We start from the raw sequence: 17,946 nt of genomic DNA on the forward strand, positions 1-17,946 counted from the left end.
TGTCCATTCACAGGAGCATGGCTCGGGAGCAAGCCTGCCTGAGTGCCAGGCGTGAACTGCTCCAGTCTACCTATATTGTGCTACAATTACTGAGAGAGAAGTGTCCTCTGCTAACAATACTTAAACATTTTGGAGTATCCCACATCATATCCAACATCACCCCAATAAGCAAATAAACTTTAAAAGACAACCCCTAGACTGGTCAATGAGCCAGAGTGAGTGAACTGTCACTGTGTGCCTGGCTGCCTCTGCACTGACTCTGGGAAAGAGCCTGCTCTGCTACAGCGGCCCCTTTGGGGGTAGCGCTACATGTAGACAGGGAGGGTAGAGGGTAGGACAGCAGGCAATATGTACAGGAGAGGAGTTACTTAACAGTATGCAAACTAGTATTAATGACGTGCTGGGGGCTCTTTGTACTCTATATATGGAGAAGCACAATTGTCGCTTCTTCTTTCCTTTATAATACAGGGGGAGGTGTTCTGTAGTCCACAGAAGAGAATTGAGCAGGGCTAATAACACTGCTTGAGACTTCAGTTGAACAAAGAGAATACACAGGGAGTTGATATTAAAGTCTCATTATTTTTTGTTTAAAAATAACAAACATGTTATACTTACCTGCTCTGTGCAGTTGTTTTGCACAGAGCAGCCCAGATCCTCCTCTTCTCGGGTCCCTTGCCGCCGCTTCTGGCTCCTCCCTCCTGCCAAGTGCCCCCACAGCAAGCAGCTTTCTATGGGGCCACCTGACTTGCTTTATTCATACATAAGGTGAGAGGCCATCTTGTAGCTATTGGTGGTGGTGTCACGAGCACATATTTGATGGAGGCATCTATCAAGCACTTTAAATACTGAACACTTATGGACACGTATTAGACACTTATGGACTTATGGACTTTTTAGCACTTTCTATACACCTTATCCGTTTATTGCACTTTTTGCTATTTTTGCACCAGTGATATTGTGATATATATATTTTGATATTTTTATTGATTATTATTGGAGTTTTGGGTAATGTTATGTATCACGGATATTGCAAGAAGCACATTGTCACTTTTCAATCATTTTAGCACCTTATTTGCACCTATTCACCTTAGCGCTGTACCCCTTCATTATATACATTGACTCTCATGTGATCGCTCAGTTCTTGGTATTAGAGCTGGCGGGGGACAGCTGCAGCATCAGATTGATGCTGCAGCGTGGAGGTGAGTGTAGCTGTTTGGTTTTTTTTTTTCAGAACCCAAAACTTCTCAGTAAAATAAATCTTCTCATTTTTTTCTTAAATTCTTTTGTAAAGATATATTTTGAGGCATTCAGCACGCACAGTAAAGCGTGTGTAGGTGTGAATGAGTCCCCAGGGTTTCACCTTGTCTTTCACAATAAACTACAGAACATAGATGTGACTAAGCTACATAGAATAGAAGGGGATTTCTCCTTGACGTGGATTTTCATGCAGCAAATTGCAGGAGTTTTGAGAATAGGTCCTAAAGCTTTTTAAAACTTCTATAAACGGCCCATTTATGCTATTACTTTTTAACACACATGTTGCATCCTGGTAAAACATGTGTCTAAATTCCTCATAATAAAAATAGTGTCCATTTCAATCTCATATCCAATACACTGCTGTATGTGCAGTGTATTGAAAAAAAAAAAAAAAACATGTTCATTTTTTTCTGCATTTTAGTGCATTGGGAAGCCCATAGGAGTTAGTGGAAGAGCATAATAATTAGTGGCGGCCTGTCCATTGGGGGTGCAGGGGCGCGGCCCCCCTATCCGTGCATCCGGCCCCCTAATCTACATGCAGGGCACCGGACGCATGGATTCCAATAGGGTTTTTTTTTTTGAAGCATGTGATTAGAGCCAGAGGCTCTAATAGGCTTCAAAAAAGGGTGGGCTCGGGGCTCAGAGCACTGCGCCCCGAGCCCACCCAGATGTATGACAATAGCAAATTAATATTCGCTATTATCACATTAAATTTCCTCCCAGCCAATCAGGAAGCAAGTCGTGAGACCCCTTTCCTGATTGGTTGAAAAGAGAAGCAATTTTACTGGCCATTGGCCAGGAAGAGGGAAGAGTCGTACGACCGGAGGAGACTCACAGCCGCTTGGGGAAGGAGCAGGTAAGGATGCTGGCTGTCCGGCTGGGCAGTCAGCCAGCCGTCCGTCCCAGGAGGGGGGAGGAGGGAGGGGGTGGTAGATATGATTGTCGGCCAGCCGTCCCGCTAGGGGGGGTGTTGGTTTTGCCACCCCCCCAAATTTTTATTCACCAGCTGCCACTGATAATAATGCATATAACATGAGTTTTGATGCACTTCAATTCTTTGGCAACAGGTATTGACAAATCCTTGGTCAATGGCTGTTAATCTTATCCACTCCAAATTCTAAAACAATTAATTACCCTGGAATGCTTGGAAAAATGAATGTCAATGCATTAAGGAAACACATGTTGACGCATGACAATGTGCCTCCTAACGCTGCAGAAAAATGACCCACTAAACACACACGATGGGCACTTACTTCAAACTTTCTATATAGCCACCATATCACAACATAAACATCTGAATTTCATAATTATGTAAAAAGAACATTTTTAAAGTACTAAATACAAAGTTTAAATAAGAAAGTTGAACGTCCGCTGATGTATGATTCATGCGCGAGTGTCCATTTATTGTGAGCCAGAAATCAGGGGAAAGCTGTATTGCTTTCACATTATCAGATTTAAACCCTGCAATGCTCAGAAGGGAGTGGACAACTGTATCTAAACAGAAGGTCCTTCAGTGTTTAGCATGATGTCAGCAAGAGCATTATAGCCCCCTTGAGTCAACTATTATTTTTAAAATAAGTCCCACAACATCACATTGCTCGTAAAACATAATTTAGTGCCGCTGGAGTGGAAGAAAAATGTCATACATCTGCGGGTAATTACAACAGGGTGCACATCGTGTTTTCATTAACTCCATAATAAAATCAACTTAAAGTGTGACTCTTGCCGCATGCAGGCATGCTGTTTGCTTTCCCTTATGTATAACACCTTGATCAAACACACTAATGAAATATAAAACTCACACTTCGTTGCTGGGCTGTGATTTCTACTTAAAGGGAAATGGTTGAATGCTTTTAGCCAGTAATAATGTTAAGGTGTTATAGTGCAATTAAAAGTATATATATTTACATATTTTGACTGTTTTGTTTGGTTTACCATTTTTCTTACTTATACTCATATACAGATGTGCAGATGGTTGAACACTGCTTAGAACTATTAATATCCTTATGCTTATTTTCTGCACTGAGAGTGCCATTACTCTTAGTTCTCACATTTCAGTTTTTGGCAAACATCAGAGCTTTCTAATACTAGCCATACACAACTACATTTCTCTTAGGCTGAATGAGAGCAAGGCCGCTTTCACACATATGGACCGTTCCGTCCGTTTTTATCCTTTTAAACCTTGTGAGTATACAATACAGCGAAACCCCTGAGCATATTTCTGCTCCCCTTATTTTCCAGCACTGATCTCTATACATCTGGCCCTCATCTATAGGGTCATACTATCTGTATGCTTTACAGTGAGACATCTATCTTGAAGAACAATTGCCGTTGTTTCTTGACCTAATTGTACCTATGTGAGTATACAGCAGTGTATATGCCACAATGTTAACTATGATATGGATTTTTCTTTTACTATGATATATTTTGATATTTACAGATATATATATATATATATATATATATATTAGTGATCGACTGATATAATTTCTTTTAATGCCGATACCGATATTTTGGTCATCGGATATCGGTATCGGCCGATATCGGCTGATATTTTCAGACATGTAAAAAAACTTTTTTTTTTTTTCCCAGGTGCTCCTTGTGGAGGGATCTGGGGGTCTAAAAAGCATTCAAAATGCCAAGTTTGACTGTTTTGAATGCTGTCAGTTTTTTTTTAATGTGGCACCGAGTAACCGGAAGTGATGTCATGACATCACCATTTACATCCGTTTATTACCGCGCCTGTCAACATCCGTTTTTTTGAATGGATGAAAGCACTATTTTTCATCTGTAAAAAAAAACAAGTCGGACGGTCCATTTGTGCATTAAAAAATGGCTCCCGGACTCAAGTGGTTAAAAGGGAACTGTAGTCTGCTCACATAGTTTGTAATAAAACATCTTTGTCATTCTGAAGCTTCCCTCCAACCACTTTGATAATTATTTTATATATACTGTGATTCTGTACTTGCCAAATATGCTGCAGAAATCTCCCGCCACTAAGTCTGGCTTCAGCCATTTTAACTGTGGGTAGCTGAAGCTGCTGACTGTTCACTTTCTGGATTTATACAGACACACACACACACACAGAGGCACACACACACACACACATACACTCTCACCACTGCCTGCCTGCACATTTCTCCTCTCTTGATGAATACTCATGGATCTCTGCAGTCTCCTGTTATCTCCACCCTCACCCAGCCTCCTCCAGCTCTGCAGCTCTCGTTGGCCCTCCTATGACTCATCCCTCCCTTCCTTGCTAGCAAACTCTCACAAAAGTGAAAAAGCTGTGCAGGATGTCATTAGCCTAGGCTAATTACCAGAGAGGAAGTGGCCTGTATAAGGTATTTACTGGCAGAAAAAAATGTTTTACTATCCAAGGGCAGGCAAGGGAAGTTAAAACAACAAGGCAGAGGATTTATTGGGATGGGAAGATGAAAACATGACTGAAGAGATACTTTAGGGACTCTAGCTGGCAGATGTAAAAAAAATGGATGAAAAACTTATGTAAACTTCATCTATTTTTTCTTTGGAAAAAAAGAGACTGAATTGATCAAACGCACGGTCCGCATGTGTGAAAGGGGCCTAAATTAATGGATTCCTATATCAACACTAAACAGCATGAAAGGAGGAATATCCAAAGCCAGATAATATAGCCAATGGATCAGCTGATTATTTCCCACCCAGTTCAGATGATTTTTAAACCGACTTTTACTATACCAGCTGGTGTTGACAGAGGGACCCATGGCTCCAATTTGGTCCGATTTAGTGAGAATTAGATACAATTTGAGGCATCAATTACTAAACTGAGTGTTCCTTACTAAAAAGGTGTCCTTGACCACTTGACCTCCGGAGGATTTACCCCCCCCCCTCATGACCAGGCCATTTTTTCTGCGATACGGCACTGCATTACTTTAACCGACAATTGCGCGTTCATGCAATGCTGTACCCAAATAAGATGTATGTACTTTTTTTGCACAAATAGAGATTTCTTTTGGTGGTATTTTCCTATTTTTTTTGTGTTATAAACAAAAAAAAAAGACTGAAAAATTTGAACAATACTTTTTACTTTCTGCTATAAAACAAATCCAGTAAAAAAAACATGTAAAAAAGGCAATATGTATTCTGCTATATATTTTTGGTTAAAAAAAATCCCATTAAGCATATGATTGGTTTGCGAACATGTTTTAGCATCTACAAACTATGCGATATTTTTATTTATTATTTATTTATTTATTTTTTACTAGTAAGCGATCAGCTACTTGTAGAGGGATTGTGATATTGTGGTGGACATTCTTACACTAACTGACACTTTTGACCTTTTTTGGAGACCAGTGACACTAATACAGTGATCAGTGCATATTTTATAAAATATGCACTGTCACTATACTAATGACACTGGCTAGGAAGGGGTTAACATCAAGGGTGATATAAGGGTTAACTGTGTGCCTAGCCAGTGTTTTGTAATACTGTCGGAGGTGCTTTTACTAGGGGAAGAGAAGGAACTTATTCCCTGCTTTACATAGCAGTAAAACAGTAAGGCTCTGTTTACATCTAGGCATTCTGGATTGCGTGCGGAATCGCTGCGCAAAACGCGGGGCACGCTTGCGATCCCTGTCACTTCCATTTGCACCCCAATTGCGGCACAATTTTTCCACGATTGTCACCTGGCTAATTGCGGTAAAATCACGCAGACAGAATTGAGGGATGCCTGTTGCTTTAAAAGAACTTCTTTTGAGCAACAGTTGTCCCGCGATTCTGTTTGCATGATTTTACTCTGATTGGGGAGCAATTGGAAGTCATGGGGATCGTAAGCATGTCCTGCAGTTTGTAGTGATTTGGGAATCGCGGGCAGAATCGGGAAGATTCCGCCCGCGATCCAGAATGCCCAGATGTGAACGAAGCCTAAAACTGCTATAGGGTGGACCTTAAGGGGTTAAAGAAAAAATAACTTTCAGGGCAAAAAGATATGCTGTCCTAAAATAACAACCCCCTACCTGCTGATACCTTCACTGCACTCCCACGTTGCTTTATTGCAGCCCTTTTGAATTAGGTTAGAGTACAGGGGAGCAAGTGACCTCCCCCCTTCCCCCCAGGGTGAATTGCTTTGGTCTAAGAGATCAATTACCTCCAAACATGAGAATGAAGCTAAGAAGTCATTAACCTGCTGTAAGCTCCAACACAATTCAACATGAGATTACACAGGGTTTAAACTCCTGCTGGAGGAAGAAAGCCACAGGAGAACAAAGGAAAGGTAAGTTTCAAGGTGGGGGGGGGGTAGGTTGTTCTTTTAAAAGAATCTGTCACTTTTACCCAGTGAGTCTCTTTAAACTCTGAATAACCTCTCAACATTGAGTAATTCTCCTACCTTTATCTTGAGAACTCTTATTTTAAAATTAGCTCTTAACCCCCACCTTTCTTTCTCAGAACCTTACCTGAAAAACTGTGGAAGGTATTTATTGCAGGCACCTACCATTTAGTTCCCCCATTCATTCCTATTTTCCATCATTATGATGGGCTGCCTTACAGGCCAGCAGGAGTTTGTGGGAAGAAAATAATATATATATAATAGCTGCAGCTGATAGAAAACAATGACGTAGTCACAGTCCCAAAGACATGTAAGAAGCTACCATTAACCATTTAGATAAGACTTTTGTTATATGATTTATTTATTTTTTTTTTACTCTGTGCTGTGCTTTGTCAATACCTCTGTGAACAAAAAAACGTGAACCGTGTAATCACAGCACACAAAAAAGTGTAGAGGGTACTGTATGGCCAATCCTCTGAAGAGAAAGGGTCTCTAACCTTGAACCTCCTGGGGCACAAGGCTCCTGACAGAGGCAGGGTACATAATGGTCTACCTAGGCTCAAGACAGGTGGACCCCACTTCTTATGGAGGCCAGTTCACCAAGTACTTGGAGTTCTCCCACAGAGAGACCCCTTTGGATGGGTAGGGGCAAGAAAACCAAAGGCCACATAACTTCCCCCTGACATCAAGGCAAGCCCTCCAATGACCTACACCCTCCATCTCAGTGCAAAAAACACAAAAAATAACACATGTGCAGTGTAAGTGCTTGTGAATAAATACAGGACAAACTCTACAAAAAAAGGTGCCATGTTTAATACACAGCAGGCTTTTAGAAGTTTGTTATAGGATGCTTCATTGAGAGGAATAAAGTTCTTCTTTAGGCTAGGTTCACATCTATGCATCCAAAGCTTTGAGTGGTTTTAAAAGCAGTTCTTATACATGGTTTAGGTGGACACATTATCTTAATGAACTGCTTGACAAACAGCTGAATCAATCCTTCCTTACAGGATATCACCACTCATATGTCTTTCGTAAACCTTTAGTTGTCTAGCCTTTGTGCTACAGTCCTCTGTCTTTATTTGACATCCTTATTCTATTATGTGCAAACTCTCTCTCTGTCTTCTTAAAACCCATCCATTTCTCTCGCTGTCTCTTTATATGTCACTATGTTTCTCTTTACTGTTGCCAGATTGCTTTCCTGTATGGTTAATCTGTCACTATTTGTATTTTACTGTCCTTGCCAGTCCTTTTATCTCACCATGCACCACTATTAGAATTTTCACCTAGCTGGCAAAATAGCAAAAGGTAACTGATGCCTACTAAAGTCTACAGATGTTGCACAAAAAATGAAACAATTTAAGATATACACAAAACTGCAGGGAAAACCACAGGCTATTACACAAAAAATGTTTCAAATTCTAGAACTAAATTGAAGTATCTAATATATATCAAAATTTAGAATACTAAAACAACAGGAGATGCCATCTGCAAGGGAAGAAGCCATGACACCTACTGAGTCGCCTCCATGGATTGTCCATGTGTTCAGAGGTTTACCAACGAATTCAATGACTTCCCCAGCTGCACATCCAAAGTGTTATACTCTATTTACTCCCTCACTGCTATAATTATTCTACAGGTTTCTGTGTGTTCAAGGTCCATTCTTGTAAATACCTAATTCTTATAAACTGAAATCATTTCTCTTACCTTGGCACAAATTTTGCGCATTTGGCTCATAGCCAGAGGGACATTGCATCATCTGGGGTGTGTTGGGCACTGGCCGTGCTACTTCTGGAGGACTATTGGGTCTTTCCACATATGTGTTCTGACTGCCACTTTGCTGTGGTCCTGATGGCTGGGAGGATCCAGAATCTTCTTGACCATTATTTACCAATATTTGGGCTGTTCTTGGTAGACAAAGGTATCCTCCATAATGGTTGACACATTTCATTCCTCCCTTACAAGGTTCTTGCATTATTCCACATTCATCAATATCTGCAATTCAGTGGAAATGGGGGACAACAAGATCACATTCTGGAAGGCATAATGCTATTAAAGTTAGCTTTAAATTGTAGGCTCACCTTAGCCTGTACAGCTAAGCCTTAGCTTTTACATCCCAATGTCAAAAGGGCAGGCATCTCTATATGCTTAATTCTTCTTCAGAGCATTCAGAGATGCTCAAAATCCAGACACTCCTCTGCTCCCAAACAATTCATTGGGTGGCTTAGTGTCCAATAGGAAGACAAGGTTCCAGGTCACATGAAAGATGTAGCAGATAACAGAGTGTCTGGGTTTTGGGGAACTAGAGGTACCCTTTCTTTTAAGTTTGGGCAAGAAAATCAATTGTTTATTAGGAAAGTTAAAATCTTTATCACTGAATCTGAATTTTTTTTTTTTTTTATAGATGTACAGTTCAGAAGAAAAAAAATAATATCCTATAATGTATGGACTGGTGGCAGGAAAATAGGCTTGCCTTGGGCTGCTTCTTGCCTCTGTGGTTTCAGAAAACAAAATATTTAGTACAGACAATATAATCTTATAGTAAGCCATCACCAATCAACAATTAGAAACATTCCATCCGCTGCAAAGAGTTTATTTTATACAGTATATAATAGCTATCAATGTGGTACTTTTACAGTTATCTTCAATAAGCAAAAGAAAAAAGCAATCCTAACATTATATAAACGTAATGGTCATTTACCTCCTGTTATTCTTGGAGGAATTAATCATATTCATATAAGAACAAGCTACTGCATATTCAATAAAAAGTACCGTATTTTCCTGGCGTATGAGACAACTGGGCGTATAAGATGACCCCCCTAATTTTCAAGTTAAAACATAGGTTTTGGGCTACACTCACCGTATTAGACTACCCCCCTTCTGAGGCAAGGCAACACCATTGAACACCCTATTACTCTCCAAGGTACCGTAAGTACCGTTAATGTAATCTCTCATATATCTTCAAGGTACTGTAAGTAAGTATTAGATGTAATCTCTCAAAGCGCTGGATGTCTGTGCCCTATTAATCCCCAGGGTACCATAATTACCGTAAATGTAATCTCTCATATATCTCCAAGGTACCGTAAGTAAGTATTACAGGTAGATGTAATCTCTCAAGATGCTGGCTGTCTGTGCGGGAATCCTGTACCGGTATACTGTAGCTTCATACATACAGTATACCGTGTTGAGCCAATCACGGTGAGCGATGTATTCTATTATTGATTACATCTAATACTTACTTACAGTACCTTGGAGATATATAAGAGATTACATTTATGGTACTTACGGTACCTTGGAGATTAATAGGGCACATCCAGACAGTGCTTTGAGAGATTACACCTACTTACTTACCTTGGAGATTTTTATACTCCGCATATAAGACGACCCCCCCATTTTTGGGGGATTGGTTTGAGGTTAAAAATTTGTCTTATATGCCGGAAAATATGGTAAGTGTCATAGTAGATCTTGTAATGCATTAGTTAAAGCCTAACCTTGGCCAAAAAAACTTTTTTTTTGTTTGGAACAGAGTGAAAAGATTTAAAATCTCTGGCGGGTTGTTTTTATATGGGAAAGATCTCAATGGGGAGATTTTCCCTCACTTCTTGTCCATGTCAACCCCCATACAAAAAAGTTGGTTGTGCAGGTGTAGCTTGCACAGGCAGGCAAAAAAAAAAAAAAACATTGCCTGTGATGCCAAGGAGAGATTTTCTATCACATTATGTCTGGACGTCAATAAAAAGGCAATAAAAATCTGAGATTTGTACTCTTTCCTGCTCTATTCAACATTAAATAGAAAGGCGGGGTATAGCTTTAGACTTAGTTTTATAATAGCTTAGCATCATAAATTCTACTAGAAATTAGTAAAATATGAGCAGTAAAACAAAGATGAAATATGGACTAATTTATAAAAGACAACATGTATGTATAATACTGATATTGTTCGTAGAAAGGAATCACATTCACTCTGCTAGCTTTCTGTAATAACGTTTAATATGAATGTGACAGCTGATTCGTACTTAGTGTAAAACGGTTTGCCCTAAAGGAAGATTTTCCCCTGCCAATAATATACCTTATTCGCAGTATATTCTTATTATACAACTTTTAACTTTTTTTGACTCCTGATGTCAAGGTTTTAGTCTTAGTATGTATGGTCAGTAATGTAAGAACAGCCGTTGCAAAGTTACATTAGCAACCTGGATGCCACTGTTTCTATATTATTGCAAGACTTGTGCTGCAGCCATAGAAACATAGAAACATAGAAACATAGAAACATAGAATGTGTCGGCAGATAAGAACCATTTGGCCCATCTAGTCTGCCCAATATATCTGAATCCTATGAATAGTCCCTGGCCCTATCTTATATGAAGGATAGCCTTATGCCTATCCCATGCATGCTTAAACTCCTTCACTGTATTTGCAGCTACCACTTCTGCAGGAAGGTTATTCCATGCATCCACTACTCTCTCAGTAAAGTAATACTTCCTCATATTACTTTTAAACCTTTGCCCCTCAAATTTAAAACTGTGTCCTCTTGTGGTAGTTTTTCTTCTTTTAAATATGCTCTCCGAGTTGATTCCCTTTATGTATTTAAAAGTTTCTATCATATCCCCTCTGTCTCTTCTTTCTTCCAAGCTATACATGTTAAGGTCCTTTAACCTTTCCTGGTAAGTTTTTTCCTGCAATCCATGTACTAGTTTAGTAGCTTTTCTCTGAACTCTCTCTAGAGTATCTATATCCTTCTGGAGATATGGCCTCCAGTACTGCGCACAATACTCCAAGTGAGGTCTCACCAGTGTTCTGTACAGCGGCATAAGCACTTTTCTCTTTCTACTGCTTATACCTCTCCCTATACATCCAAGCATTCTGCTGGCATTTCATGCTGCTCTATTACATTGTCTTGCCACCCCTATAATAACCTATAATTACTTTTTCCATGCAGTCTTTACCATAAAGCATTACCCTAAATAAATTATGCTAAATCAGTTTAATAGTTTGTTGTTTACTGCTATAGAGAAAAATATTCCTCAAAGCTGAACAGGTACCTGGGGCTAGCAACCAATACTGGACAATACATGAAAGAGGCAGGGGATACTAGGGAAGACCCAATCACAACCTTTGCTTTAGGTAAATGTAGGCAGAAGTTTCATCTCTCTATATGGCCAAATTTTTGAATATCCAAAGAAGGAAGGTCAACCTGAGTGATCAAATCCTTTGGTGGAGGTTTTCTCAAATTTGGTATACTACAGTTATGAATTATGGAATGTGCAACTGACAGTTTAAACCTCTGGTTCAAAATTGATGCTGCTCTTTTGCAGGATATTTGTACCACATTTACTTAAACTGTGGCAGCTATGTAGTTAATTACATGTATTAAAAAAATGGGTTCTTGTGTAGAATCTCATTTCTTTTTCCCCCTCCCTCCAAAGAGTCCAATCTGTAATAAACACACTACTCAAGCCAACCAGAAACTACAGTACAGTATTGAGCACTTCCAGTCCAGAGTTTAAAGAACCATATTCTATCTATATACCACTCATTGAGGTCCATGAGGTTTGGATTTTTAGGCACAGTTCCTGGTTTTAAAACTCTGATGTTTTGTTGGTAGAAATGTCAAGTTTTAAAATTTGCCCAATTAAATGCTTATTTTTTTACCTATTAATTTAATTTTGTAATTTTGATGTTAATATTTATAGAAGAAGAAAATGTATTATAAGAACAGTTCAACCCGTGTAATATATTTAGCAATGCAGTAGGCAGGAGTTGGTGAGATTTACCAGCTTAGTATTCATCTTCATGGAAATTAATTTGAAATATTGGAAAGTGTTATGAGATACAACAGGGATTTAGGAGTGTAGACCAGATGTTTCCCTTTCTATGAACTATATTTATTCCTCCTATCAGATGTGCCATGCAGAAAATGTTGGCCATGTATCATGAAGAAAATGGACCTGTACCCCCAATGGTACATATCAAACACGCTTTTTAAAACAATAATCTACTGGGAAATATCACAAACTCATACTGTAGCAGAAAAAAATTTACCTTTACATTGCTGTCGTAGCGGGTCCCACTCATACCCATCGGTGCATTGCTAGAAGGAAACATAATTGATATATTTATTGCCTTTTTTATGGATTTCAATTTCTGACAAATCAGTTGGTGTAGAGTTCCAGGTAAATAGCTGATTGCCTACAGTAGCTAAAATATATGAACTAAAGCACCTCCCAAATTAATTTTAGTTTTGTTTATCTGGTTTTTGGATTCACAGAGCTGGGCTGGGCTACACTTCATAGCAAGGAAGTCGACTCTTCTCTTTCTTTGTTTAGCTTAACAGCTTCCTATGTCATCCCTCTGCTCAAAAAGCAATTGGTCATCAGCTAAATATTGCTAATTCATTGGCCACAGTGCATGTTGGAGACAAAGAAGAAAAATAATCATCACCTGCCTGGATATGACATATGTGTACAAGAGTAGCTGAACAGAATGACAAATTATTTTTCCTTTAATAAATAATTTACATAAATTTTAAGTGTGCATTTAGCTGTTCACCTGGATCTAAAAAAATGTAACTGTCAAAGCAATATCTTAAGATATAAGCCTTGTGAATGAAATTAATCATTTATTATGGAGCACTATCCAGGTGCAGTGTCAACAATTCTCTCTTGTACTCTTTACTCTTTAAAGTTTTGGATTATTTTCTTAGCTTCCAACTTAAAGTCATAATACACCCTCTTGGAATCCATTGCAAATTTGTGTTGTTTCTTGTAAAATATTATCCGAGGTATCTGACACACAGATGTTCCTCACCACTCCGTTTTAAGGTTCATTGCACTTAAGGGAGTAAAATAAAGTTCACTAGATCAGCAGTTTTATTGCTCTACATTCGGTTTTATTTTTCTTTACCATGATCCACATGCAGTTTCCCCTAATACCTGAAGTCTAAGAATCAGTGCTGGGTAGAGTTCTTTCAATGCAGATTGTTAAATTAAAAGGAGGACTAATAAAGTGCACAATACATATAGTAACCAATATGCAGTAAGAACTGCTATTAACCTGCGTGTACTCAGAATGAAGATTAGAGATATATGATGTAAGTTCTCTAACCATTATTTATACACTGAAGTCCTCCTCAATACATTTATAATTTATTTGTGCATGTATCTATTCTCCTCTTTTTCAGTTAACTTTGGTAAACCCACTGTGACATCACACAAATCAGAATACTGCTTTTCATTACACTGATCCTCTTTTACAAGTTTGTTAAAAAACCCAAACTTCTGTATATGGGACACATGTGCATTATGTAAGCTTTTTCTGCTATGGAGAGTTACTCCGTGCTCTAACAGCATATAAATTCCTATAGGGTTGAATAAAGAGCACACAAAGTATTGTAAATACCTGGATCAACCTAATGATGATATTTTATCATCATCATAATAATAATAATATTATTAATTTGTATTTGCTACTTTTGATGAATAACTTTGATAAAAGTAATATGTATCTCTAATAATCTGAAATCATCTGTCCTATTTGCACTACCTATGATAACTGATTTTAGAGATTTTATGGGGTCATTGTAATTGGACAGATGGTACAATCTTTTAGCAATCATGGAATGCATGTGGCCAGCACACCATAATTGAGAAAATCTAAATGTTTAATTTATTGAGCATTAGCTTTCAGGGAATGAATTAAGTAACATCCTTTACCATACATAATGAATGTTTAAGTCTAACTAATTTTCCTGTTATAATTTCATGGAATGTTGACAACTCTGTAAACTAGCTGAGTCAGCCTGTTTGTCATTACTCGAGAGTTCTTCCTGCTTTTCATTACTCATCTCTCTTTAGGGATACAAGGGTGAGGTCTGATGAGAGACCAATTTAACAAAGATTTATAAGATGCACACTACAATATGCAACAGAAAAATGAATAACTTAATGACAAAATTCCACCCCACCCCATTTCCAAAAACTTTTTGTCAATGCATATTTAAATATCAAATGTATTCTATATTATTGCACAGATTTCCCAGTAAAACATATTGAAAGGTCATTCATATAAATATATTTTTAAGTATGGGTTAAGGTTCATTGAATTTTATTGCCATGGTTTCCTTGCCAGAATTCATGGCTCTACCATGGAGTTTTATTTCTTCTTTTCCAATCACTATCATTTATGCTAGCCAGATATACAACAGGAGGACAAAGTTCTGTCACCATAGTTGCCTGGAGATAAAAGAAGCATTTGAGTGAACCCACTAGTATAAGATATTGAATAGACTTTAAATATCCACTGGTAGAGGTGAGTTTTAAAGTTGTATCCCACTGGTACTTGTGCCCGAATGCCTTTTAAGAATGTATCTGCATTCCTCAGCCCTCTGTTTTCAGGGCTGCGAACAAGCGGGTTTGATGTTCCATACATGGTGGCCTTGTTGTAAAGTCAAGCGTTTCTGGATACTAGTTTATGCCCTGATATACACCATAACCATTGTAAATATTATTAAGAAGAACCCTAGAATAACTTTACTCAATTAACCTGTTTAGGTGGTGCATAAACACAACCAGAGTCTAACTTACTTTACGTTCCAAGCGTGCAAAATAGCCATTTTGACCACTTTGAAAAAGCCACTGGTTGATCTGGCGATGATGAAGCGCAAACTCACTTGGATTACAACATATGAAAAGCTGGTCAGCATACTCAAAGATACCTCTCCAAGGTTCAAGAGAGCCTGGAATTCTTGAATACGATATCTTCAGTCTCCTTAGTGATGGCTCCTGTGGTGTTGACTGGAAGGTGGTGGCTGGATGGGTCATGGCTTTTTCTCCCCACCTCTTTTTTCTCCCTACTTTTTTCTTTTCATTCTTTCCTTTCTCATGCATTTCTCCTTCTTCCTGTTGATATCTCCATATACTTTTATTTTGATGCCAATTATTCACTATACAGGAGTTTTTTCTTTTTTGTTGGTTATGCTCTTTGTGCCTTAGAAGGTAATTGGTACCTTATGTTTGGGATTCATCCCCAATTGTTGGAGAACCCACGATTTATTTACCAGTTCCCTCTCCTATATGCATTTCTGTTGATATTCTTTCACTATGTTCTGACACATGTAAACTTGCAATTACGTATTACTATTTCTGCATCTACCTATTTGTTGGCAACATACTCTGCCTGCATTGTGGACTTTCACTTTTTCCCTTTATAAATTATTATATACCCATTTTGGTGTTTGTATCCTTTTTTGTCAAAAACACTCAATAAAACGTATTGAAATAGACTTTAAATATAACATAATCAACTTACAATATGACCAGAATCCTATCTATTGGCCCTAAATCCTCCCTCATTATTCATCTAAAACTAAATCCTAAAAATAAAAACAATTGGCAGAAAAAACAAGAGATACTTACACCACTTTACGTAGGCAAGGTTTTTTTTCATGCGATCATGGTAAATACTGTGCAGGGTTTCCCCTGGCAAGATTTGAAATACTTTGTATTCCAATGAGCCTGTGGTGAGTGATGTTGCCTTTGCCTAGGCAAGAGCTTAGGCAGCATGGTCTCCAGTAAGTACTCTCCTTGTGTGGATTTCTTTTTTTGTTTTTTGGGATTTAAAACTGAAGTTTAGTGATTTAACTTTTTTTAAAAATCAGCACTAGGAACAGTACATACATGAACGACAAGAGTGTATGCTGATGGTTGCTGTTCCTTAAAATCTTCCTTCTTCTTCCCCCCATCCCGATATCCCTGCAGTTGTGATCCTTCAGTTCTGTGGGGGTTAACATAAACAGCTCCGCCTGTCATAGACATACAACAAAAGTACCAACTTTGCCCACCCTTTATGCCCTTCTGCTCCATTCTCAGTTGCTGCAATGAAAAGCGCTCTATGAATGGAGGATTGGTGGATGAATGAAAGGTCTAACTTCTTCACTCACAGAGCACTTTTTATTTGTGGAAACTGATAGTTTGGCTTCTATGAATGGATCAGAAGTGTAAGCATAGTCTGCACATTGTCTTGTGTCTATGACAGGAGCCACTTGTATTAACCATCACAGCACTGGCACTGGAAGATAACTAGATAACTGCTGTTGGGGTATCTTGGGGGGGGGGGGGTACTCAGCGGAATGAAGATTTTAAGGAATATAGCAGCCAACAGCACACAAGACAGTCGTTATTCATATTCATATATTCATAAGTACCTTGAACCAATTTAAAAAAATTGAAACCGCTAAACTAACAGGTTTAACTAGCCTTTTTTTTATGGAGGTGGAGAAATAATAAATGGCACATATAGTATCTACATATGTGAAGCCTAAATATACTGTATGCCACTTCTTTCCTTGCATTTAAGGCTGCTAACTATCCTCTGTAGATGTTAAAGCATAATGGTAAAAATGTTTTATTTTAAAATTCTTTCCATTCATCTAATAGCTTTTTAATAAATTGATGCCCCTTTATAATATACCATATATTGCTATATAATGGCACTGTTAGATAAAAAGATATTTTCATTTTCCTGCTGTTAAAATTATTGAATAACTCTTTTAATAGCTCTCCTGTAAATCTTTCATGTATATTATATATCAAAGTATTATCTGTACTAGTCACTAATGATTTCAGTGAGAGATGCATTGACTGGTGAATATGGTGAATGTCAACCTTAATGACACAATGTCTTTTTTTCCTGGAGGTCTTCAATCACCTACAGTCTGTTGGTCACTAAGTAATGGATAATACTTTCTCATTATGTGTCACAATACATCTAAGCCTTATAACTATGATAATGTCATGTGCAATTTCAATTTCGGGAACCTATCATCCTAAAAAATCATTATTCATCAGAGTAAAGAGAGTGAAAATTGATGAATAAGTTGAAGCAATAAGTGATAACTGACAAAGGATGAATACTGTACAAGACAATGAACAGGAGAAGTAACAAACTTTGAGGGGCGATTTTCCAAGATGATAGATGAGAGACAGTGCATGAATAATGCATGGATGATAAGTGGCAAGCAAATAGATGTAGGCAATGATAAACTGTAGGCTAAATAACAATTTAAACTTCATAAGTATAACTGATAAGTGCAGCACAGTGGCTAAGTGCTTAGCACTTATGCCTAGCACCACTATGGTCATTGGTTTGAATCCTAACCATGTCACTACTTGCCTGAAGTTTGCATGTTCTCCCTGTGCCTGTGTGGGTTTCCTCCAGGTACTCCTGTTTCCTGCCACACTCCAAAAGACATGCTAGTAGGTTAACTGGCTCCTGTCTAAATTTCCTCTAGTATGTGTATGCTTATATGTGAGTGCTATATAATTACCTGTAATAAATATTAATAATGCCTTACATAAATGGGGTAGGATCTTGCAAAAGTAATACTC

General features: G+C 38.2%; 1 protein-coding gene across 1 annotated transcript in view; it reads right to left on the bottom strand.

Annotated features, from left to right (window-relative positions):
- EFEMP1 (EGF containing fibulin extracellular matrix protein 1) overlaps positions 1–17,946 on the bottom strand; it is a 106,740-nt gene that overhangs the window by 62,322 nt on the left and 26,472 nt on the right. Inside the window, exons 3-4 of the mRNA XM_082251717.1 lie at positions 12,605–12,653; positions 8,270–8,557 (exon numbers count right to left, since the gene is read on the bottom strand). Of these exons, the coding sequence (XP_082107843.1) occupies positions 8,270–8,557; positions 12,605–12,653 (337 nt within the window). The remainder of the gene's footprint in view (positions 1–8,269; positions 8,558–12,604; positions 12,654–17,946) is intronic.

Source organism: Pelophylax lessonae (assembly GCF_965119305.1).
Source record: "Pelophylax lessonae genome assembly, chromosome: 3".
In the NCBI taxonomy this organism is placed as follows: Eukaryota; Metazoa; Chordata; class Amphibia; order Anura; family Ranidae; genus Pelophylax; species Pelophylax lessonae.